The sequence below is a fragment of the Pimephales promelas genome, chromosome 2 (assembly GCF_988280905.1).
Source record: "Pimephales promelas chromosome 2, fPimPro1.hap1.1, whole genome shotgun sequence".
NCBI classification, from domain to species: Eukaryota; Metazoa; Chordata; class Actinopteri; order Cypriniformes; family Leuciscidae; genus Pimephales; species Pimephales promelas.
In genome coordinates this window covers 17,594,459-17,619,541 of record NC_142770.1, presented here as the reverse complement: position 1 = coordinate 17,619,541, position 25,083 = coordinate 17,594,459, and the positions used below count along the sequence as shown (strand labels likewise).

The 25,083-nt window shown below is 38.6% G+C and overlaps 2 protein-coding genes across 2 annotated transcripts in view; one reads left to right on the top strand and one right to left on the bottom strand.

The window, feature by feature from the left end:
• The window catches only part of ncf4 (neutrophil cytosolic factor 4), a 31,814-nt gene extending 23,723 nt beyond the window's left edge, over nt 1-8,091 (bottom strand). Inside the window, exons 1-5 of the mRNA XM_039695118.2 lie at nt 7,891-8,091; nt 7,000-7,084; nt 6,530-6,683; nt 1,521-1,591; nt 984-1,111 (exon numbers count right to left, since the gene is read on the bottom strand). Coding sequence (XP_039551052.2) covers nt 984-1,111; nt 1,521-1,591; nt 6,530-6,683; nt 7,000-7,084; nt 7,891-7,922 — 470 coding nt within the window. The 5' untranslated portion in view covers nt 7,923-8,091. The remainder of the gene's footprint in view (nt 1-983; nt 1,112-1,520; nt 1,592-6,529; nt 6,684-6,999; nt 7,085-7,890) is intronic.
• pvalb7 (parvalbumin 7) overlaps nt 1-25,083 on the top strand; it is a 41,207-nt gene that overhangs the window by 14,655 nt on the left and 1,469 nt on the right. The window contains exons 2-3 of the mRNA XM_039695119.2: nt 21,989-22,057; nt 24,309-24,441. Coding sequence (XP_039551053.2) covers nt 21,997-22,057; nt 24,309-24,441 — 194 coding nt within the window. The 5' untranslated portion in view covers nt 21,989-21,996. The remainder of the gene's footprint in view (nt 1-21,988; nt 22,058-24,308; nt 24,442-25,083) is intronic.

Below are 25,083 nucleotides of genomic sequence, written 5' to 3'. Positions count from 1 at the left end.
TTTCATGATAATCGAATGTAAAGAGTTTTATCTCTAAAAACTGTTTAGTGTATAATGCTAGTAATGGGGGCATTTAATAAGTAAAAAGAAATCGCTAGTTCATACCACTAACAAGGCCCATAATAGCCCCACACTCACACAGTAAAATAATGAGGGTCCCTACATGCAAAACGAAGCATTGAGAACTTTGTAAGTGTACAGACCGTTTAATAAAAAGATATTTTATAAAGACAGTACACTTCGTGCGGCGCCATTTTTGGAAAACAGTCTCGACAAGTCAAACCACAAACGCCGCTCATACAGTTCACAAGTTCGATGAACTTCATACAGTTCAGCTCACTTAGTACATCGTTCGTGGTTCAACTAGTCGAGACTGTTTTCCAAAGATGGCGCCGCCTGTATACACGAAGTGAACTGTCTACATTGAGTATCTTCTTATTAAACGGTCTGTACGCTTACAAAGTTCTCAACTTTGTTTTGCATGTATGGACCCTCATTATATTACTGTGTGAGTGTGTATTAACTGGTATTAACTAGCGATTTCTTTTTACTTATTAAATGCCCCCATTACGAGCGTATACACTAAACAGTTTTTAGAGATAAAACTCTTTACATTCGATTACAAACAAATCTCAGAGAACGGTTGAATAGGTACCAATGTGTTATTAGACCAAAGGTTCCGGAGTTCTCCTTTAAAGCATATTAAAAAAAATAGACATAAACATAAACTTGATTTAACTACAGGGGGACTTTAAGCAAAAGTCTCCACTTAATCACATTACTGTCTGGGAGAAACAAGAAATAAGAAATTACAAAGATCTCCTTTGTGGTTTTCCTTCCTTATGTAAAGAGCTGACTGACAAAAGCCACAGAACTTTTCTTTTAAATATTGGCAGTAGGAAAAGTTAGCAGAAAAGCAGTATCTTGTAAGTAAGCAGTGAAGTGCTGAAAGGAGAAATGAGGGATTGTGGGAAGGCTCCTACACTCTACGTGTGGGGGGCCGCAGGCGGCGCAGGGCCCGGGGGACCTGTTGGCTGTCCAACTCGGTCTGGTAGAAAAACATCCGTATCAGATCATCCAAAAGTACCCAGGTAGGCAGACAAAGCAACCTCTAACAAAGAGAGAGAGTTAAACGGCATGTATAGTAGGATGGTTTTTCGTGGAAATTAAATGAGGTCATGTTTGTTTCAGATGAATGTCATATTTAAATCCAGTAATGAATGCTATTAAACACAAAGCATCATTTGAGATGTGGTGAAAATGACACAATGCTGGGAATTTCCATATTTTTTTACAAAAAAGTATCTATCTTGAAGTCTACACGAGAACTGAAGTTAAGCTGACAGACAGTGACTGGATGTAAAAAAAAAAAAAGAGAAGTAATGAAAAAGGGAACAGCTGTCGGGATAACTGGAACTGTTTTACAACCAACGAAGCACAATTACCAAACACAACTCCCACCAATACAACATAACCAGGATACAACCGTAATCATTTACAAAATTTCAAGACTGACTCACCTTCATGTAATTGTTGAGCTCTGGGATTCTGCTTTCTGCAATCTCCTTTTTGTTTCCCATAAATACCTTACCTGAGGTGAAACAAACAAGCGGAATGAATAAGTATTTAAATCTCAAAACAAATTAGTTTGTAAATAAACAATCAAAAGCTAGCCAAAGGGTGCATCTGTATCTCTTAACTGCTAAAGCTAATTGGCACTTAACGTAATGTGCGCCCCAAATAATACGCTAAATTACTTTCTCATTTCTATTTTTGATTTCACCCAATGGAAATGTTAATAATGTGCGTGTTGGACAATGTTGCGAGGTCTGCGAGTAGCACCAGAGGGTCATCTTCAAACACACTTTATGGATCTGATTAGGAGGGAAGAAAAATGAAAGTGGATCCATTCATACAAGCTAGTTTAAATTAAATTTTAATACCATTTTAATGGCTATGCAATAATTCCCTTTCATCCTAAATAAATCTCCTTCTAATTCTCATTGCGGTCTCACAAGCTGTCTTGTCTTTTCTAATACACTTCTTTATTATACTTGTTAAATAAGCATCAATAAGATCTGAGTGCAAGCAAAGAGACGTCCCTTTATACCATATCAGAGCAAGACACTGCTAATGTCCTCATTTAAACTTTCCAGTTATCTTTACTTTGCATAACATAATCATATTACTCATTGACTCGCGCAATCAAAAGTCATAAAGACAGTAACATCCAGGGCTAATTTTAATATAATTGGGCTTGATTAATATGACTCCACTGGGTTCAGGTTTAGCTGGTAGTGAGCTTTGAAGAAGCTTCGGTGGAAATTCAAGGACGGACAGTGAAGCCTGTCGGCTCACAGACTTTTAGATGACCTTAATGAAACAGTGCCAAAGAACGACCTCTCCTTCCTGCTCAATTCAATTATATGCATATTTGTTTGGTCAAAGACAGAGAAAGGGACAGACAGGGAAAACGAACCTGAAACAAAGAGAGAGAGAGAGCGAGAGACAGCAAGAGTGCTGAGACATAAGGCCGATTAAAAAGGGATCAGAGAAGAAGTTAAAGACATTAGAGACTAGATTGAAACTAGAGTAGATAACACTACTACGATGATGCAGATGACGTTACTACTTCTTCTGTTGGGTTGGTGTTGAATCAAGTACTGGTTTTAATCACACAGTTCCGTTTTAAAATAATGACCGATCATGACGTTGGGTTCTATCATTTCCCAAGTGGTTTCAGACATTTGTGACCTTTCAAACCAATTCAAACAAGTTTGAAAACCTCAGTTTTTCTTTCTGTGAGGATGAATAAAGCAGAAGGATATGGGGACCGTCAAAAGGATGCTACCCATCTCATTTTCCTAACAATGCAATGATATCCCTTTCTTCTGTCTTTGCTGTTCCCCCTCCCAATCAGAGTTCTGGTTAATCAGTAACTTTGTGGGAAACACTTCAAGTATTCAAAGGACAAAGTCACATAACGAGTGATCTTTGAACTTTTTGCATTGGAGAGAATTGGGGAAGTGAGGTAGTGGTTAGGCCAAAGGGCAACCACAAGGAATGATCCATGATCCGATGTTTTGAGATCTTTCTTCCAACCCTACAACTGGTTCCTTCTAGCCTGACTTCATCATACATATATTCTATTGAGAATATGAGTCTGAAACCGCTCCGTTAGGCTTTGATTATGAGGCGTATCTTAACCGAACCAGGAAAAAAAAACTCTGCACTCAATTGGATAGTCGGTAAACGTACAACCAATCAGAGCAACGCAGTGAGTCAACTACTTTGCATAGCGCCGTTTTCAACTACAGAACTTACTTACTTTTGAAGTAAAATAACGAGTGTTGCTTCTTTACTTACTTCTCCATGAGTGCGACCAAAGGAGAAACCACAACGACCACAGGCTTTTCATTACGTCCCATCTTCTTAGCGACCGTCAGAGCCAGCTGATAAGTTACACTTTTCCCAAATCATGTAGGAAGGACGCAAAAAATATCTTTCCAATCGACAAATGCCTTGATTGCAGTTCTCTGTTTGTCTGTTAAAATGAATGCGCTGTCGATTTATTTTACAACAGACGCAACAGCGGAATCTATACATCTCAATTCTCCAGCTGCAGTCATCGCTGAGGGAAACCAGTTAGCGCTCTTTGATAACGTGACGATTACGTCCTTGCAGATCTTCTGTCAATCATAGTCTAAAGCCCGCCCTGGCAATTTGATTGGCCCGTTCATTATTTGACTGATCATAATTTCTCCTCAATGGATCGAGTCCAGACCGAACTTCCCGACCAAAAAATGTTGTGGGCGGAGTTCGGGCTGGCATCCAGGCTAGGTTCCTTCCTCTAGCCCAAGAGTTTCCAATCCTGGTCCAGGACAGCCAACAATCCTGCAACAGTCCTGTTGTTTACCACCAAGCAGAGAAGTGACCAAACACCTCCACATTTTAAATACAGTTACACAAGTAGTGTAACTCGACCAAGAATAGTGACACAAAATAAAACGTGCTTTTCTAAAGCCCACCGGCAGTGTGTAAAGTGGATAACTATATTGTAGGTCCAAGGTCCGAACCAAAGTTCATGTTTTGATACATTTTATACTTTAAGAAAGTTTTGGTTTGGTTTCACACTGCAATAATGCGAGCGCACTAAAGAACTTTACGTGACATACTTGCGTCCTGACGTCATCATCTATGTGGGCTGCATCTTGACACTGATTGGTTTAGTAAATGGACGTGCGTCTGACGCCAGCATGTTGTCAATTCGGCAGGTGACTTTGACAACATGAACGAACAGATGCATATCGTTGCAACTATATTGTTATTTTCATGTCATAATTACCTGCAGCACCAACTATACACAAGGCTATTTCAAATTCGCCAAATGAACGTCCTAGTCTTCCGAATATTTTATGGTTGCCGGCAGGAAAGGAGGAGAAGACTGTAAGTTGACTTCTTATTATGCCATCAGACAATACTTAAATTAAAAACATTGTCTCCTCATCTCCCAATGTGCAACACGGCTCATTTCTCCTGCCACCTTCTGTTTTTCGGCTTTTTGGGAAACCACCAGAACTTCCTGTAAAAGGTCTGAAAGTCCGAACCATACATAAATGCTTTCAAACTAGAAACGAACCAAACCTTTGTTCAGTTTGATCCAGACCGAGACTACCTCTTTTCGTCGGACCAAATTTCATTTGTTTTGTTGGGGAGGTTTCACACCTATTATTTTGATTCGTATCAAACTGAAAAGTCCGAAAGTCCGGCCCGAACAAGGTAGGTGTGAAACGGCCCTGAGAGAGGGAGAGGACTTTTCACGAGTGATGATATAACTGCGCCGAGTCGAAGTGCTCCCAAGCACTTGCTGCGGTATTCTGCCATACATTATAGTTATCCACTTTACACGCTTAGAAAAACGCAACTTTTTATTTGGTGTCACCACTCTTGGTTGAGTTACACTACTCGCGTAACTGTATTTAAATATGGAAAACGTGGAGGTGTTGGGTCGCTTCTCTGCTTGGATCCTATTGAATGAACTGGGCTAAGTTAAGTGCTATCAAAGTGTCTCGCGCGCCAGAGTGATTGACGAGATCGGTATGTATCAACTCGTTTTAGTTAAGGGAATAACATAGTTTAATATGAAAAAAAAACGGTGGAGTATCCTTTAAATATGTAATTTTGGTGATCAAAGTTGAGTTTTAAGGGATAAAATTATTGACTTTAAAGCCTTGGAAGCTGAAGGTCGTGCTAATAGTAAGGGGCGTTACATTTCCAACACACACTTGAGGTGTTTGGCTGATCACAATGCACTGGGTCAGCTTGCCAATCAGAGCGCGCTGGGCTTTTCAGAAAGAGGGGCTTTGTAGAAAACATGACAATGTTTTCAACACAGAGTTCAGAGTTCACAGAGTTTGTCTAAACTGTTGTTTAAACAAAACAATTAGAACATGCACAGAACACAAATGGGAATATGCCGATACGTGTTTAAATGACCAAAAATTCGGGTTAGAAAAGGTGTACCCCAGGTATAATATCCCGGTTTTTAAAATCCGGGATATGAGCATATTCGGGTTTTTGCCAGTGTTTACATGGCCGTTCGCGACCGGGTTATTGCTAATATCCCGGTTTTGAACGGGTTATTGGCTGCATGTAAACATAGTCTGTGTTTGGATTCCCTTTGTTGGGAATCAGGTAGTCACAAACTACCTTGTAACCAATCACATCCAGGTGTGATCTTCAGTGAGTGGATCTCTGGTGTGAGTGAGTGGAGGTGTGTAGAGTTACATTAAAGCTATTTAAGGCAGGAATAATTTTTTTAAAGGAAAAAACGTTTAAAGGGATACTCCACTGTTTTTTCATATTAAACTTAGTCCGTCTTAATTAAGGGAATAATGGTGATCAAAGTTGAGTTTTAAGGGATAAAATTATTGACTACATGGGACTTAAAGCCTTGGAAGCTGAAGGGCGTGCTAATAGTAAGGGGCGTTACATTTCCAACACACACTTGAGGTGTTTGGCTGATCACAATGCACTGGATCAGCTTGACAATCAGAGTGCTCTGAGCTTTTCAGAAGGAGGGCCTTTGTAGAAAACAGCGTTTCAGACAGACTTGGAATAGAGGAGCTGTAATAATGTACAGTATGTGAAAAATTATGTTTTTGAACCATTAAAGCATGTAACCCTGCTCTATTAGACCAAATAAACATTTAAAATAGCTTCATATGACCCCTTCAAGCAAGAACTTTTATGGACTATGGAAATTAACCAATACATATTACTAACTTGTCTTTCAATTTAGTTCTGTACACACTGCACAAAGAAATTGACAAGTGGAGCTTTTCGGGTGTTGAATTCGGTTATCGAATGTGTCTGTCACTCTGAATGGGACTAAGCACTTACAGTAGTATAGAACAGAAGTGAAAATGGCTTCAGTATGTATGTGGGCATGTGCTAGTGAAACTAGATTTCCTCAGATCTCTATCACACTGTTATTTAGTGGAGGCTGTGCAGCTGCTTAGTCACAGACCTGGCAGGACAGGTAGTTGGCAGGTGTAGTATCCCGTCTGGGCTTCAGATGAGTACTTCAGCTCCAAACTTTGGTGCAGAGCGAAGAACTGTCGATACCTTCTGTAGATCAGGTACTTACTGTTGCCTTTGGTCTTCACCTCAATCACGAACATCTGCAGGAAGATGATAAAGAACAAACTAGGTGTGTGGTAGCGTGATCATCAAACAACAACATTGAGATGCAATACAATGGCATAAGACATCAGTCTGACACATGTACATGTAGGCAAATAATTCCACAATGAATCCCCTTAGGACAAAATGTAAGATTGACATTTTATACTGGAGATATCTTTAAACTACTATTTCTTTGTAGGACTGTTGGTTAAACACAAGCCATAGGTTCAGTTAGGTAGACTATAAGGCAGAAAAATGATAGAAGAAAAGTAGAGAAGAAGAACGATTAACCGCAGGGTTCAGGGAACTCACAAAGTAAACAATGAAACCTTTCTTCTCTTCGATATCAGCAATGGTTGCAGTGACTGGAATGTTGTCTGGAAGCTGGTCGAAATCACTGTAGGGTGAACAAATGTTCCAAACATTTTGATTATCACAGAAAATATGTTGTTGTTGCTGTTTTTTTTTAAATCAAAGGTACATTACTGGAATACAGTAATCTTTTTTTTTTGTGCACACATACTAAATAACTTATAATTCATATAGTCTTTGTCGAGACACTTACATGTTTTTGTTATTATATTATTATTAAGTAAAATTTGTTTATGATTTAAGATTATATTAAAGTTGTCCGCATATACTTTTTGAGATGGTAATAATTAACATTTATGCAACAAATTAGCTTATACTGAAAACGTTCATTTACCCCACTTTGGAGGTTCATCTATTTATTTATTTTTTTCGTGATTAGTTCTGTACATCATACAGTAAGGCATGCGGTGGACAAGTCTGGACTAGTATAGTTTTAGTGTACTACACTAGACTAGTAGTTTCATAGAATACTCAAAGGTGCAATACAGTAGATTATAGTGTAGTAGTAGCTAGGCAAGTACAAGATTAACTGGGTTTGTGCGTGTGTGCACTTACACTAGTGTACTTAGAGAAAGTACTGGGTAATATGAGGTGTTACATGTAACATGCAGGTTTGGTTAGTTTAAGAGGTAAGGTTAGGTTTAACTGGGATACCCAGTTATTGTAATTACTACAATAAGTAGCTAGTAGCCGTACATTGGGAACAGGACTGTAACAATAAAGTGCTACCATGAACCGAGTAGTACACAAATACTACGCCCTGAAAGTGTCTCTTCTATGGTTTCATGAATATTCATGAGTAAATGGTAATAAAGACATGATTCCACTCACCTTTCATCGCGCAGCTGTTGAGGGAGAGACATGACGGTAGATTCAGAGCTCTTCACAGAGAGGCAGACAGAGAGACTGCTCAGTAAAGTGGAAGTGAAGCTGCTGGTGGTTTTCTGAGGCGGGTTTACAGTTGCACGTACATCCAACGGGAACTGAAAGAGTCTTTAGTATTATAATGAGTTCAAGCGTTTTCAGTGGGTTCAGAAACAGCACGACGTAGCCTATCTCAAAGGTAGCCTATGAGACGCGCTTGAAATGTTTAAAGTGAAAACAAACTTTTTTTTAAATAACACGGAAGAATATAAATAAATAAAAAGTCAGCACAACCAGTGCAAAGTGCATTATATAAGAACGCGCCTTGTAACGCCCACTTACCAAGAAAGAAAGAAAGAAAGAAAGAAAGAAAGAAAGAAAGAAAGAAAGAAAGAAAGAAAGAAAGAAAGAAAGAAAGAAAGAAAGAAAGAAAGAAAAAAGAAAAAAGAAAGAAACCTGTAATACTAGTATAGGCTAGCTATAGGATATTGTTTGTTTATTTGTTCTTTTATTTGATAGGGACAATGCTCATTAATCATCAACAAATTACATGCTGTTTAACAAGGCAGAGTTAGCTACGAGTGCTAGTTTCCATCTGTTGTCCCTTAGCAGGCTCCCTAAAATACAAAAGTCAATAAAGGTACACTATATAGCCTACATTTAATAAATTCAGTAGCAATATGATACATTTCAGAAACAATTTAATCATAAAGAGAGAGAGAGAGAGAGAGAGAGAGAGAGAGAGAGAGAGAGAGAGAGAGAGAGAGAGAGCGAGAGAAATAATAATAATAATAAAAAGCATATATATATATATATATATATATATATATATATATATATATATGCTTTTTATTATATATATATATATATATATATATATATATATATATATATATATATATATATATATATATATATATATGAAGAGTTCAGATGCAAAAGCCTCTAAATGCCATTTGAAATTTCCTTCTTTAATGATGATTTTTATCAAGCTTGTATATTTAAGTTCGGTAATTTCACTTAAATGGCAATGATAATTACCTATTAATTGTTATTTAAGTGAAATTACCGAACTTAAATATACAAGTTTGATAAAAATCATCATTAAAGAAGAAAATTACAAATGGCATTTAGAGGCTTTTGCATCTGAACTCTTCATATATATATATATATATATATATATATATATATATATATATATATATATATATATATATATATATATATATATACATACAGTACACGTATATTATGAACCTAAGTATTGGATGTATGGTTACAAGTGTAATTGTCCCCAATCCAAGACTTAAGTTGTTTTTAAAAGAGTTATATATTACTATAATTATATATTAATAACAATTTCTCCATGTTGTTGATTCATTCTCGTTATGTGGATTGAACCATGACTAGAAGATACACATACCGGTAAGCTAGGCCTACATAAATTCTTCAACTATTACCATTCAGAAATATTGTCTACATGTTGTCACTTCTTCTTTTGTCTCTCCATCTTTCTGACTCTGGTTTGAGCATAAAAGGCTAAACGTTTTTGAAATTTTCAGTGTGTGTGGCCCTGTCCCAAATGGCACACTCCGGACTTGTGGACTTCCTCAGAGTCCACACTTTGCTGACGTCATGTAATGTAGACGCATAGGGCCCTTAGCGCGAGTCCACAAGGGCGTATTGAGGGGTATTTTTGGGACAGACTCGATCGTCACGCTGGAAACAGAAAGAAGGTGTGGTTGTTGTTGTTGGACAGGACCTGCGGGTGGATGTGCTGCAGATTGTTGTTGTTTTTGTTTTTACTTTCGTTTTTGCAAGATCTTTCCATGCAGAGAAATCATATGTTTGCGCTCAGACGCATTCCTCATGCCTGTGAAAGCCTTATCCCTCTCCATACAGAGCTGAATAAACAGGTCATCTCATCAGTCTATTTATTAGAAAAATATCACAAATATCGTTAAAAAAAATGTATAGTCTTTAGCACCGAAAACAGGATTTATTTAAATGTCCATGTGAACTACAGCCTGCTTTTACAGTTCTATAATTGTATGCCACCTGGGCATTAGAATAGATGTCATGGTTATGTAAATGATAATGCAGTTGTACATAATACATAATGTTCAATTTTAACGCAAAATGAAAATGCATAGGTTTCATACTACGTTTATATGACTCAGTAAAGCTATGACATTCAGTTCTATTTATGTAATGAATCATAATCCGATCGTATTATTTTAACGCGCTATTATTATGTTTGAGATATCAACCACTGGTCGATAATATTTAGTAACAACTGGTAAAATGTACGCCTATGTCATAAAAACCATAATGATACTTAAATATTCTTTTCTTAGCCATGTTAACAGTGCGTGAACAAACAAACAGAATTTTGATAAGGCCACTGTAATGTTTATCTGTGTTAAATACTATGTTCACTATTGTTTTAACAAAATAAATTTGTTAAAAAAAAAACATACTACCTATTTGGGAAAAAATACTTTTGTACTTGATCGTAAATACAATTTAAGTCTATGATAAATAGCAGCAAGGGGGTTTAAAATGACATGAGGTTGAGTGGAATTTGTATTTAATATTTGGCTGAACTATTCCAAGCCTAAAAAACAGCAAAATTAAAGGCTTGTGAAGGATTGAGCTGCAGTTATAATCAGTGACCGCTAGGTGGCGGCAAACAGAACAGACAATATGCAAAGTAATGATTTAACGATCTTACATAGATTATATTCCTCACGATGTTCTCTAGTATACAACAGTCGAATATAAAATAATAAATATTTATATATATATATTTTTTTTAAGATATTGTCCAAATATATTTAATAAAGCAAAATTTAGTCCAGACTATTCCGATCTGACTCTTGCAATATACTGTAATGACCTGGCAGTCAGCGCCAGCAGCTGGGTGCATTATGGTAATTGTTTATTGAGAGTTGATTTATGTGTTATTACAGTAAGATCTTTAAGTTTTTGTTATAGTAAAGTTATGCGTGTTAATGTTCAAGTTAGATCAGATGTTCTTGGTTCATTACTGCCTAATGTAAAAATGTGTCTCTCACCGTCATGGAAAGAGATGTGTAAGGCAATAGAGACTTGCCTGAGTAGTTTTCTCTGTGTTGTGAATTAAAAGTGGAATAGACAGTGTTATTGCTTATTGTTTAATAAACAAATGCTCCACCTGTGGAAACACTCTGGGTCGTGTGGTGTATTGGGCATCACATGAGTGTTCTTATCTCATGTTAGGAGTTAGCTTAGTTAAAGTGTTATTAGCATAATTTAGCTCTGGTTAGACCTACGTTTTATTTGATAGCTACCAGTTATTACAATACTTTACTGTTCTGTACGTATTACTATCACTCTACAAATGTTCTTCTAAGATCCCTTGAACCTGGGAATGCCAAAAATGTCCTGGCAGTTTTAATTCAAGAGGCACCTTACAAAATTGCAATCATATATGTTGAGCACATAAGCACTACAATAAGTTCAAGGTCATTGGCAGCTGTGATGTTTCCTTTCAGCTCCAGGGAACATGTGTGAGTGTGTGTGTGCAGTGTTGCCAACTAATTCTCAGTGGAAGTTGCTAAAGGCAGGTCGATTTGTTGCTAAAATTTGCTAAATGACATTATGACGCCATTGCGCTATGACATCATTACGTAATCCCAACGCAAAACTACGCCATTATGTAGATATCATTTGTAGTAAAAAAAAAATGGACACAGCGATCCCATTGATTTCAACGGAGAGAACTGAAGCCCAATTGATGCATCCACTTCCTGAATGCCAATCGTACTGTAAAATAGAAAACAAATATTATCAAAATGAAAGAAAATAAGCTTTCTGGACAAAGAAAATGAAATATAATTTTAGGGCTTAGGGTCATTTTGACCCGTGAGGGAAAGATGTCACAAACTGTGACAAGAGCCAGAGCAAATACTTTACATTGTATTAGAAACAACACAGAAACAAACTATCTGTGAAATGTAGGGGTGTAATGGAACACAAAATTCATGGTTCGGTTCGTCTTGCAGCGATTATATTACTTCAATAGCAAATTCAAATGCTTTCTTTACTGGATGTCTCCACGCTGTGTAGTAACCCTGCTGCTTGATTAAGATCGACTTGTGCTGCATTGGTCCAAACTGATAAACAGTCCGTCAACCACACAATAACGAGTAGCTCAGCTTCGTACCTTACATTACATTTGTCATTTGATGTTGCGCAATGTTATGGTTGCGCCAGCATCTCGAGTGTGGTTGCGCCTACATTTGAAATAGCGAAATTTTGCTCGGAAGGAAAAATGGTCAAACAAACCGAACCGAAAGCATCATATCGAACGGTTCGATACGAATACGTGTATCGTTACACCCCTAGTGAAATGAGATACTAGTAAGCATCTCAACTGAAAAAAAAAAACGTCTCCGGTTGCTTTCACAACCTCGGTTCCCTGAGAGGCAAGGAATTTCGACATTACGAATGTCGTATATGGGAGCTCCTCTCCTACTCCACTTTTGCTGAAATCTTATAGGCTAATGCCAGCCAAGCTGGCCAATTGACGCAAATATGCAAATACTGAACACGTTGCAGTATTAAAGCAGATGCTGCGTCAACATTCATCAGAATCGAACAAACGCTAAAATAAGTGGCGAACACGGCTGCGAGCATAATGTCTCGTTCGTGAGCCACAGGTGTCTTTGGAGAACCACCAAGAACCCCATGGAAGGGCGCTTCGTGGCCAAGAGCGTGAGGTCCATGGCTAAGCGAAGATCTTGAATGGCGTCAGCGTAGACAGATGTGGCCTGCATAACCTGGAGCACGGCCATGATGTGCAGCGCAGATACCGCCTCCCCTGCCACTCTGTAGGCCTTGTTCGCCTGGTGGGCCGCGAATCTGCAGGCCCTGGACGGCAGGCTGCAGTACGATTTCAGGGCGGGAGCCGATGGGCAGAGGTGCGGTCTCCTCGGCGGGGGGTTTGCGGAGGTGACCATGGTCCCCCGCCTGGTCCACGGGGGCAAACATGGCCTGGGTGGAAGTGAGGGTGCGCACCGATTGTGGGGACGCCCACGATTTCACGACGTGTTTGTGCACGTCAGGAAAGAACGGGGTTCCTCTCTTCGAAGCGGCCTGGCGGCGGCTCGATTGAAGGACCCACGTGTTGAGCTTGCTCTTGGAGGGCTCATCCGGGGCCTTCTAAGAGAGGTCCAGTTCCTCGACGGCCTTAAATAGGATGCGGAAAAGCTCGTCCTGGAGGTCCGCAGGGGTGTCCTGGTCCGAAGACGCCGGCTCCACCTATAAGATTTCAGCAGAAGTGGAGTAGGAGAGTAGTTCCCATATACAACATTCGTAATGTCGATGTTCCGTAGCCTTGATAGGTAACGTTGCGCTGCCGAAAAACGCTGGCTAAAAGCTGGCTAAAAACGCTTTGGTGGACACACGCCCTTAGTGCAAAAGCTTAAAAGATGCAAGTGTAAAGATCCAACACGTCAGTCTAGTGCATGTTTACATTGAAAATTAATGAAAAATCACAGACTGATCTCATGAAGTAGCGTGTGTATGACACGCCAATTCGTATTTCCATTTTTGGCGTGCTATCAAGACGCATAATCGCCTTTCAGCGTGTTTATGAACGCCGTTGACTTAACGTTATATAAATATATGACTTACCTCAACCCCGTCCCTAAACCTAACCGTCACTGGGGTTAAAGGCATTTATGACTGTTCCCTTACCATCCTAGGTAAAAAAAAGATATGACTTACCTCAACCCCATCCCTAAACTTAACCATCACTGGGGTTAATGGCATTTATGACTGGAGATTTGACTGCGTGTTCAGACACGCGGAATGACGCGGACGTTAATGGCGTAGACATACACGCATACACGCGGACACACGCGGATAGCACAAAATGCGTGGAGATAACACGCCACCTGACTCGAAAGTGGCGTATATGTTTACGCAAAAGTCCAACGTGATCTCATGAGAATACGTATGTATTTATACGTAAAGTGTCGTTCTATCATACGTATATATAATTACGTTTTATATGCGCAGAAACGTATAATACTGACGTATTTACAGTACTAAAACGTAAAATATTTACGTATTGACAGCACAAAAACGTAATTTATTTACGTATGAACAAATCCACCGACGTACACATTGTACGTATCACAATTTATGCATATTAATATCGTAGCAGCATTATGTTTTGACTCTGTTGCATTCCACTGTCTTATTAATGAAGTTTTCAGTCGCATATTGATATAATACTCATAAATATGAACATTTTGCTCGTTTCGCCTACATGTTGTTAAACAATACACAATAAAACCTTAAAAATACAGTCTTTAACGTTAGCTACTCGTTCAACCATTTTGTAATAGTTTATTTACCTTGAGACACATAAAGCGTTTTCTCCTATAAAACACAACAAAAAATCACAAAAGACATCAATTTGATTAGTTTGATGTAATCCAAATTTTTAGAATCCATAGTTGTTTGTAAGAAACAACTCCTAATTCAGCCTCTTATCCAGTCGTGATATCTCCATTCTCAGCAGCGACCGTATGTCAAACCCGGCGCTGATGAATTCAAATTCAAAAATTGCGCCCTTGAGAAGCGATACGTCATGTTTTACGGCAGTGATATCAAACGTTCATTGGCTCTTCCCTGCTTCGTCACAGTTTGCGACATGAAGGACTGTGCCGGTTGGTTAGTTTAGTTCATTTGAATTTTGAAATGGAGAAGCGCGAACCGAAGCCGGATTAACATTTTCATTATTTAATTTCTGCTCTGTACTTCATACAAAACTATTACAATACTGCCAGAGACAGAGAGAAGACTGCGACTGCAACGCTTCATCATGTGAACGGCTTTTGGTATCGGTTTTGACATTTTTGCAATAAATAAATTATTGTGATTATACTTGTCTGTTAGTTATGTTTTTCTTAATAATTGTAGTTTGTTACGTAGTTTTAAGGAATTGTTATGGGTAACGTTAGGTTTAGGGGTAGGATTGATGGCTCAAAATATATTTTAATGTTATATTGTTATTAAAACTACCCTTTCCCAACACCTGTCCGTTACGTTTTATCCTTTTTTTATATTAAGTATAAAATGGGTATGTTTAGGTTTGGGATTAGGGTTACGGGATCTTACATTTATGTATAAAATGGTAAAAAGGGAAATTATACAGATATCTTTATGATATAGAATATACGTAAATAGTTTACGTTTTGTAGCTGTAAAAACGTAATAATGTTACGTTTAAATGTTGCAGATACGTCTATATTATACGTTTCAGCACCTATCCAAACGTACTAAAAAGTACGTTTTTTATCTTTGCAAAAACGTAAAATACCTACGTATTAACAATGAGACCAGGCTGAAAAGTCATGATGTCATGTTGAAAATCAGCATGTTTTTTCTGACCAATCAACATGTTCATCCTCTCTTTTCTGGCCTCTCATCACTCCTTATTTATTAAGAGAAAGACAGTCCATTTGTGGATCTGTTTTCTTTCTATTTCTGTCTCTCTGTCTTTCAGTCTTCGTAATGCTGAGGCAGGGTAATGTAATAGGACCAGTAGAAATAGTGAAACACCCTTGCACGGTGAGAGAACAGAGGGTCAAACAGTACACAGAGAGAGCAAGAGACCCTTTATTAGTCATGTGGGCAGGATCAAGCTACAATATTTCGATTTCTGACAGATGGGAAGTGCTGTGTTAAAAGGGAATCCCTGAGAGGAAGACAGATTCATCAGGGCTCCTACCAGAATGCCCCGTATTAAATAGTTAGAATGCAATGGAAGCAATGTCCAGTGTAAAATATAATAAAACATATAAATGAACACATACAGACTGCATGGGGAAAGACTGAAAATCACTGTGCCGTTGGCATATGTGTGTGAGTGTTTATGTAGGAAGTATTTCCCATCTAGCCGAGATGACAGAATTGAGTGCCACTTTCCGAGGTGCCAAAGAGAAACTGCTGAGAGTTGACTCGCTTACAGTCATTCACATTAATCTTGATATGACAGGCTGCGCTGTGACTAAAATATATGTAATAATAATCAACTAAACTCATGCTCACACCAACAAAGAGACTGTCCACAGCCCTCTGACACTATCATAGAGTTTGTAGATGGTCATCTTGACTGCCACCAACATGAGGAAAACCAAAACATTTAGTCCCACTAAAAAAGAGAAGTGGAGTGATGAAGATATGGTTAAAGTGCAAGTACATACTAAAGAACCATAAGAAGCAGTGTGAAATTGGTGATTTATCTGCAAAGAGGAAAGGAAGCTGACGGAGGAATGTAAGAATAGCTTTAGAAAGTGATTTACAGGACGAGGGAAATCTGAAACCCAGCTGGTTTGATATATAGTTGCACTTATTAATACAGTGTCACATTACAGGGATCACGTAGGGCTATGTATACCCACCATGCACTTGTGTTGTGTGTAAACATGTGTAAAGAAGTTCTCCCTGTCTTTCGCCAGGCGTCTTAAGTATGCGTCAAGTATGCGTTAAGTATGAGTGAAACCCATCCTGGGTCTTTTTTTCGGTGGGGGCACATGGCTCAATCACCGTAAATATATCGGACATAGATAATTTAACACCAGGGCTTGAATGGCGACGACAAGCGCCTGGAAATATGATTGACGGCATGTTCCATTAGAGTCTGAATACGTAACTCCCTACTTGATAAAAATTCAGTTGAAAGTCACTTCATGTCACACTAGAACTCTGATGTCACTGAGATGTAGTGCGTGACGTGACGTTACGCATTTGAAACATTCTAAAGCATTCTACGGCATTCTAAGAGCAAAAAGAATCTTTCTTGATTGACGGCAATTCCAAAGACGTAGCCATTCTCGCAGATCTGAAGATGGACGACGCCCCTTCACTGTCTTCCATTGGTGAGAACCGTAGACAGTAAAAGAAATGGACACAGCGACCCCATTGATTTCAACGGAGAAGACTGATGTCCGATTATTGCACTTCCTGCCTGATGTTTGAGCGACTGCGCAGGATCAAAGTGAACGTGTTGACAGTCTGACGGTTGTAAATCTTCTAGAAGCTGTGCCAAGACAATCTGATTCACCTAATCCCTCAAAAACGTTGTTGAAATGTTTTGTCCCTTTGCTTTTATGGACTCTCTCTATGGGCTTCTACCTTGACTTTGTGCCTCCATGTCCCCCCAATTGCCTCATAGACAGTAAAAGATTGGCTTCGAGCTTCTCCTCCTGTCTATACGGTAATGTCTCTATTGTGAGAAAGTTGCATGGTTATGACACAATCGTTAACCTGTACAAAAACAGCTTCTACGGGGCCGTAACGTAAGATACAATGACAAGTAATGGAGCCTTTTATACTGTACATTGTTGTGTTTCTTTAGAAATAAATAATGGACAAATTAAGTCTTTGGACGCCTCAGATGTATAGTTATGCGCTGTCAAAGTGACGCCAAAATGAATGGGAGTCAAGGGGATGCTAACAGCAGGTGAAGTTCTGCTAAAATGGCGGCTCCCACGAGGCATCAGTTTCCGGCTGATGGATTACCCACTTGGTGAGAACTGAAGCCGGCAATGTCCCGATATGGTGCATCTTGGGACTTGAGTCTGCGCAGTGGTAATCTTGGGACCAGACCTGCACAGTAGTGAGCAGGAAATAAAGCCGCGAAATCAACGCCCAGCCCTTACTCTCGCAGAATGCTCTCTCCCTCCACTTATTTTAAAGAGTTAGTTCACCCAAAAATGAAAATTCGAAAATTTGAAAATCTCGCATGTGCGAGAACTGAACTGAGGTAGAGTTGAAGAAGATTGCAATTCTCGCGTAGGCGTCATGGAAATCTCTTGAACTATCGTCTACAAGGAAGACAAGGAATAGTCGAATAAAGTCGTTATTTTTGTTTTGTTTTTCGCACAAAAAGTATTCACGTCGCTTGATAAACTTATAGTTGAGCCACTGTTGTCACATGGAATATTTAAACATTTTCTGCAGTGACTTTCTGGGCCGTCAAGTTTCGATCCCTTAGGCAGCCTATGTAGCAGTGATCCAGCTCTCAAATGTAATCAAAAATATCTTCATTTGTGTTCCGAAGATGAACGAAGGTCTTACGGGGTTGGTACACCATGAGTAAGCATGAGTAATTAATTACTTAATTTTCATTTTTGGGTGAACTAACCCTTTAAGTGGCCTGCAGTACGACAAGAGCCTTGTTAAAATAAAGTAAAGACAATCTCCTCAGTCCTCCGAAGATCCCGAAAAAAAAATCTGTTGGTGCTTCAGTGACAGAGAACCTGTCAATCATGACGTTACACCACCGTTTTTATAGCATCATGTAACTAACTTACTACAAACTTAAAACAAACTTATTTTAATAACAGACATTACATCAGCGCGATTAAAAACGACATCAAATGACTGAAACCACCTTTGGGAAAAAAAATATGTTTGAAGTGTAATTTAATTGTTTAGTTGGTGTCATGTACCGTTGAATAACACAGGGAGGTGGGGTTTATGACCTATACTAGGACCAGCCACCGGGGGGCGAGACGTTTTGGCTTCACTTTTCAGGGCTTGGACGGCACGCTTGGTCTGAACAGACAAATTGCTTGCAGATCGAATTTTCATTCTAAACTTGTGAACATGACTTCATATTGTATTTTATACTTAAAATCGACTGCCCTGAAACTCATTATAATATGCAAAACCGTTATCCACTCACAGCAGTGGGCGTTTACTTCCAAGTCTTCAATGCGAGACGCCCATGAAAACCGACCATTTTTGAGCTAGGCTCAAAAGTTGGATAGAAAATAGCCTATTACTTATTCCTTTTGATATTTTTTAATGTAAAAACCAAGCGAACATCATTAGTTGACCTCAGACAACAATATAAAAAAATTAAAAAGCCAGTTCATGACCCCTTTAATCTGGTCTGTGTTTCTCAAAAGCATTGAGAGTACAGTTGATCGTAGAGACCAATGGTGCCACTGGATGTACGATCTGCCTTTGAAAAATGCATGTTTGGTTTGGTTCAATTTCCAGAAGTGTTGATGGAAAGATTTTTTGACATACAAAAACGGAGCCAAGTTTGCTGGATAAGTGGGCGCTCGCTCACTATTGAGCTCCATTGGAATCAATTGTGAGTCAATTTGAATCTACTGAGAAGAAAATCGAGTCTCCTGTGGCATGTAGAGTTGCTGTGTATAGTAAAGGAGGAGCATTTCAATTTTCAAATCAGTCACTTGGTTTCATTTCAGTCAGGGCAGTCGACAGCAAGGCACTTCACTAGGGTTTAGAACAGAGCTTTATAAACTGACGAGAGAGAAGTGGACAGTGATTTACTGAGAGGACACAAGAAGTCAAATGAGACCCGATTATTAATAGTAGCATTTGATTCGTTAGGCTACCAAGAAAGTGATCTCTCTCAAACACACACACACACAGAGACACACATACAATTCTTCATTCTCCTGCGTGTTGCATTATGACCCGGTCTATCCTGAAATAGACATAGGGTAAGCCAGAGTATATAAGACACCCAGTTGACCCCCATCTCTTACCTTGGGCTCTTTTACTCTCTTCAAGTCTCTCCTCCTGCCAGCTTTCCCTTCATACAGGTATGGATAGAGTTTAGGCATATCATTTTCTTGGATAAAAAAACAGAGATTAATGAAACAATAGCTAACAAAACATAGTAAGGAAGAGTAAATCGTTTGGTCTTGAAATAATCATTATCTAATCGGAATTTTGATTCCAGAAAATTATCTTGGGAAATCCATTTGAGAAGAGAAACAGATTATCGGGGTCTTTTTATTATCATTTCTTTCTTTCGATTGGGTTGTTTCCATAACCTGGCTTACCATATTGAATTCAACAGCAACCACTGTAAAATTTAAAGATACTTTAGGGACTATTTTGGGTTCCTCAGGATCTCCAAACTGGCTGAACCCTCGAGAGAACCTCTAGAGACATTTTGTAAGGTGCCTCTGCCAAAAATGTCCCAACTGTGTTTTTGAGGAACTTGTATAGTTTTGTACTTTGTATATTTCAGTTGACAGTTGAATGTTCTTGCAAGAACTTGTCTAGAGGTTCTTCAGAGGTTTCCACTGGTGTGACCCCAAATGGCGCCTCAATTATCTTCATTTCTTCTGTGTTAAGTTAGCTTGTGACTTTTTAAACCACTATTTGTCAAAAGACCTTACAATCTTTCTTGACAGTCATGCATTGGAACGTTCTGCATGATTTATATCTATATGTCTAAGTAGTTGTCTCTGGCGAAGTTACTGTAGCAGCTGTATAAATAGTTGCATAGAGCCTGTAAACACCTGCTGCGCAAGGAAGAACCGTTAAGAAAACACCATCTCATCTGTCATGCAATGTATTTTTACATTTGAAATTGAATTCTCCTCGTTTGTCGTGCAAATGTTCGCTAGCCAGCGATTTCCCGTAGTCTTTCATTTCTTGTGATTATAACACTGGAGTTTGTCATTTCCTTGGAAAGTGTAAAGTTAACACTTTTTCAATTGGAAAGCCAGGTTCAACATCTGGTGTTAGACACAAGCTCTGATTGGCTGCTGCAGTTGTAAAATGAATGCGCTTTATTTAATCAAAAAAATTGTGGCAACAGATTACAAGCAATATTATTAATTCAATTTAACAATAGAATTGAGTAATAATTAATCAAATTAATTGCTTAAAAGTTAACCATTTAAAATGAGTAAACCGTACCAAAAACATTTAAGTCACCATTATGGTGATTGGTGTTTTAGGTTGGTTTTCTTCTTCAGTGATTCTGCTTGTTAACATCAGGTGTCTTCAATGTTGGCAATATAAAATAAAGAGTTCTTAATTAATCTTTGACATCTGTCTGTTATTCAGATATTTTTGTTTATTTTTTTTTTTTTGGTATAAACTCTACTCATTTTGAATGGTTAACTTTTAAGGAATATTTGATTAATTATTACTCAATTCTATTTTTTTTTTCAATTTAATTAATAATATTGTTTGTAATCTGTTGCCACAATTTTATTGATTAGATAAAGCATATTCATTTTTACAGTGTAGATGAGGTTAAGCGTTACAAGGGAGACACCTCAAATTTCACTTCACTTTATAATCCGTGATCTCACACACATATATAGTTCAAACTACAGAAGGATAGAGTTTCTCAAGAGGGCAAACACATTCTTTTTCGAAGGCCTGTCTGCCCAACCCAACACACTTGGATGAAACATACCTTAACTTAAATAGACAAACATACAAACACATACACAGCTGTCATCCCTGATGCATGCCACCTTTGCAGCGTATGAATGCTGTAAAGTTATTTGCGGGCGACAGGAACTCTTGCAACCGTTAGAGGCCAGGATGAGAGCAATCGAATCTGTTCTCTTGGCAGCGGATCTCATTGTTGGTTAGTGTTCCTTACAGCAGTTGCCTGAACATCGGACACTAATGGACCGAATCGTAAACTGATCCAGCAGGAGGAGGATTTTCATCAGTACCTCTGGATAGAAACTGCCATTTGACACATCAAACTGCTTGAAATCACCGGGTTTGTGTTCATGTACTTACGTAAAAGTATGTTTCAGGTCTTAGAGAAGGTGATAGATAACCTAAAGGTATGACTAATCAAACATCAACAGAGACATCACAATAAATTTTGCACTGGATTAGAGACTTGACTGAAAAATCCCTGCCAATAAAAATAAATAAAACCTACTTCTATTTCATAAGACTACAAGTGTATGTGATGTATTTCACATGCATATATGGAAAAACAGAATGTAATGAATATTTTTATTTTTTTGCCATTTAACTGTAAATTAAAAAAGGCTAAATGTGTCCCTGTGCTGATTAAAATCTGCGGGGAAATCCTGTAGTCTGGATTCACACATATTTTGGCATCCATTCTGTTTATATGTGTTATTAGTGCCTAATACTCTCTCTCTCTCTCTCTCTCTCTCTCTCTCTCTCTCTCTCTCTCTCTCTCTCTCTCTCTCTCTCTCTCTCACTCTCTCTCTCTCTCTCTCTCGTCTAGCTGTAAAGATGGCCATGAAAAACCTTCTGAAAGATGATGATATCAAAAAAGCCCTTGATCAATTCAAAGGTAAGTTTGGTGAGAAAAATTGGTAAAATTTTATACCTTTATAATTAGATTTTTTTCTGTGTGTGTCTGTTACAATAATCATGGTGTCAGATTACGCGATTTTGACTCCTAAAATCTTATTTTGTCATGGATAAGTTAAGCCTAGTTCACACTACATGATTTTAAAACGTCGGGCTGAACTGTGACGTATGCAATGGCGAAAGGGTGCGGCCAGATCCGATGAGGGTGTGGCTATCGGTGCACCGCCTCTAAGAGAATCGCATTCAAATCTGCCTCCATTTTGTTTGCAACGCCCAACCTACAATGATCCAATCAGTTCACGAAGGACTAAATCAAGCCCTGATTTTTTTTTTCAATTTTTTTTTCAATTTTCAATTTTTTTCAATTTTAAAAAAAAAATGACAATCTCAACTTCCGTTTCACGCCGACTTTAAAATAAAAACATGAAGCTCATAAATGTTTTTTATTATTTGAGCTGTTAAGTCTAAGTCATCCTTTAAATAGGACTACTTTTTTAGGCGGATAAACATCTGGTAATGAGATGTAATTCCTAATGTAAACAGTTAAAATATGTCACAACCTTTACTCAGATTTTGGCGTGTTCGCACCGCAAGAACTAGGAAAATTTTAGTTCTATGAGCTCCTTTTGGAGGAACTAATTGAGCTCCTACTTCAGAGTAGGGTCTACATTTGCACTATAGGAACTATCCGACATTAGTATACGCTTATTGGCTGAATCCACACAAAAAACAGTTACCCGCCTTCTTTAAAAAAGCTGTGTAAACACACAGATTATAGCCTATATATTTACTCCACAAACTAACTCTACAAACAGGCAAAACAGTGATAGATGGGCCTCTTAACCTTTACGCTGAGGAGAAAATCCAACGCAACTTTGAGAGGACCAAGCGAAACATGATTATATATTTCTGCTAAGCTAAATTTGCAACACTGGACGTCAACCACACGGCATACGCTAATAACTTTTCATAAACTGTCTACTTTCTTTGTGTAACAGTTCTATCTATTAACATATTCCACTGTACCTCAGTTTTTGTTTTTTGTGAAGAACAAGTTAAAATTGTTTTCTGTGATCGACTGTTAGACAAATCGTAAACTAATAAACACGAAGAATGCGAGCACTGTGTGCTCAGGCTGGCGTTCACGGCGCTGTCAAAATAAAAGTCTCCAAAAAAAGCATGGCTGACGTCACGTCACACTCTCTACTGGCGGTGCGAATGCAACCAGGAAAACGTTCCTAGGGGAACCATTAGTTCTCGGGGAACCACCCTGGTAGCTAGTTCCTAGAACTATCCGGTGCGAAAGCCCCTATAGAGATGGACATTATTTTTTAGATGATGTGAAAAATTATAGTTCAATGCTTTTGTGTTTGTTTGCGTTCCCCGAGAAACTTTGCGTTCGCTCGCAAAACATTTCAGTTCTTTGTGAACTTTGCAAACACAATATTTTTGAAAGAGAATGCAAAAGCGTTGGTATCCTTGTGCACATCCATAGACATATACACTAGACCTCACCTTGGGGCTCTAAGCATGCGTCAAAACCGCCGCCATCTTGGAACAGGGGTCTTGTCATAGGAAGTAGCTAGGTAAGGCTGCTATCTCTGCCTTTACTTTGAATTCATTGATGGTGGCGGACTTTTGTGCAGCGTATGATGTTCACGGATGAAATCTGAACTAGGAAGAATGTTTAAAAAAAAAGAATAATAATTTTCTTTTTGGAATCAATGATAAATACACGTTGGAACAAACCAAAAAAACAAGAAAAATCGCGTTCATGATGAGTTATGGTGATTTTATTTCCGTTAGACCTGTGTCTACATTGACGCTGATGCATTAAAGTGGAGGGGCTCCCCTGTTTCAAGATGGCGGCTCTATTGACGCATTCGTTCCAATGAACTGCCGTAGCCAAGGTGACGTCTAGTGTATATGTCTATGGTGCACATCATGCGAAAGTTCTAATGTTTATGAACTTAAAACTGTGTTGACAGCTTTGTAAGTGTTTTAGCTCAATAGCCTAATGCCTACGTGTAATGTTTTCATTTTGTGGCTATAGCCTACTTTTCAAACAGCGTGTACTAAAACAATTATTTGTAAGACTAGGTGTAGGTGTAATAGACTTCCACTGTACGTATCTGTTTTTGTTTTTTTTTTCAAACTGAAGGACGAGTTGAAATTGTTTTCTGTGCTCAATAGTGAATGTCATCAGCTGAAGTGTGTTTTCTTATAAACAGCTGCGGACAGCTTCGACCACAAGAAGTTCTTTGATGTGGTGGGGCTCAAGGCTCTGTCTGCTGACAACGTGAAGTTGGTCTTCCAAGCTCTGGATGTGGACGCCAGTGGCTACATTGAGGAGGAGGAGCTTAAGTGAGAGACACTTTACAGGCGGCTGCATGTTGTTATTTTTGTGCCAACTCTCTCTGAATGAAGACCCATAAATTAGTTTTATTCTTGTGTCTTTTGGCCCGTCCTCAGTGTTGGTGTCTCATTCTACCTTTATTATTGTCTCCTGTTGGCCTCAAGGACACCGAGCGAGCGATTCCTGTTTGCATTGATTTGCTATATATATCGCCTCTAGCAGCAGACTTGTCCACCTATTATTTATTATTATCAGTACATGACTGTCCATCATTGGCCAACAGCAGGGAAGTCCAGGGTTGCCAGATTGAAATTAAAGGCCTGTTCACACCAACAACGATAACTAAAGATAAGAGCGTCCACACTAGTGGACGATGTCTTTCTGTTTATTATAAGCACATGGTGCAGTTATTGCATCTGCCGCTTTAAATGCTTGAGCTCTTTAAAGCAGGATGGATTCTGATTGGCTGTCAATGTTTTTTTATGGTTCATGAGCTGGAAAAAATTGTTTACGAAAGGGATTCCAATTATGTAATTTCTCTGTGCCAGTAACGTTATAGAATCTGATGTTCTTTTATATTTAGAACTATTAGTATCATCCTTGGTGTGAATAGGCCTTAAAGGGATAGTTCACCAAAAAATTTAAATTGT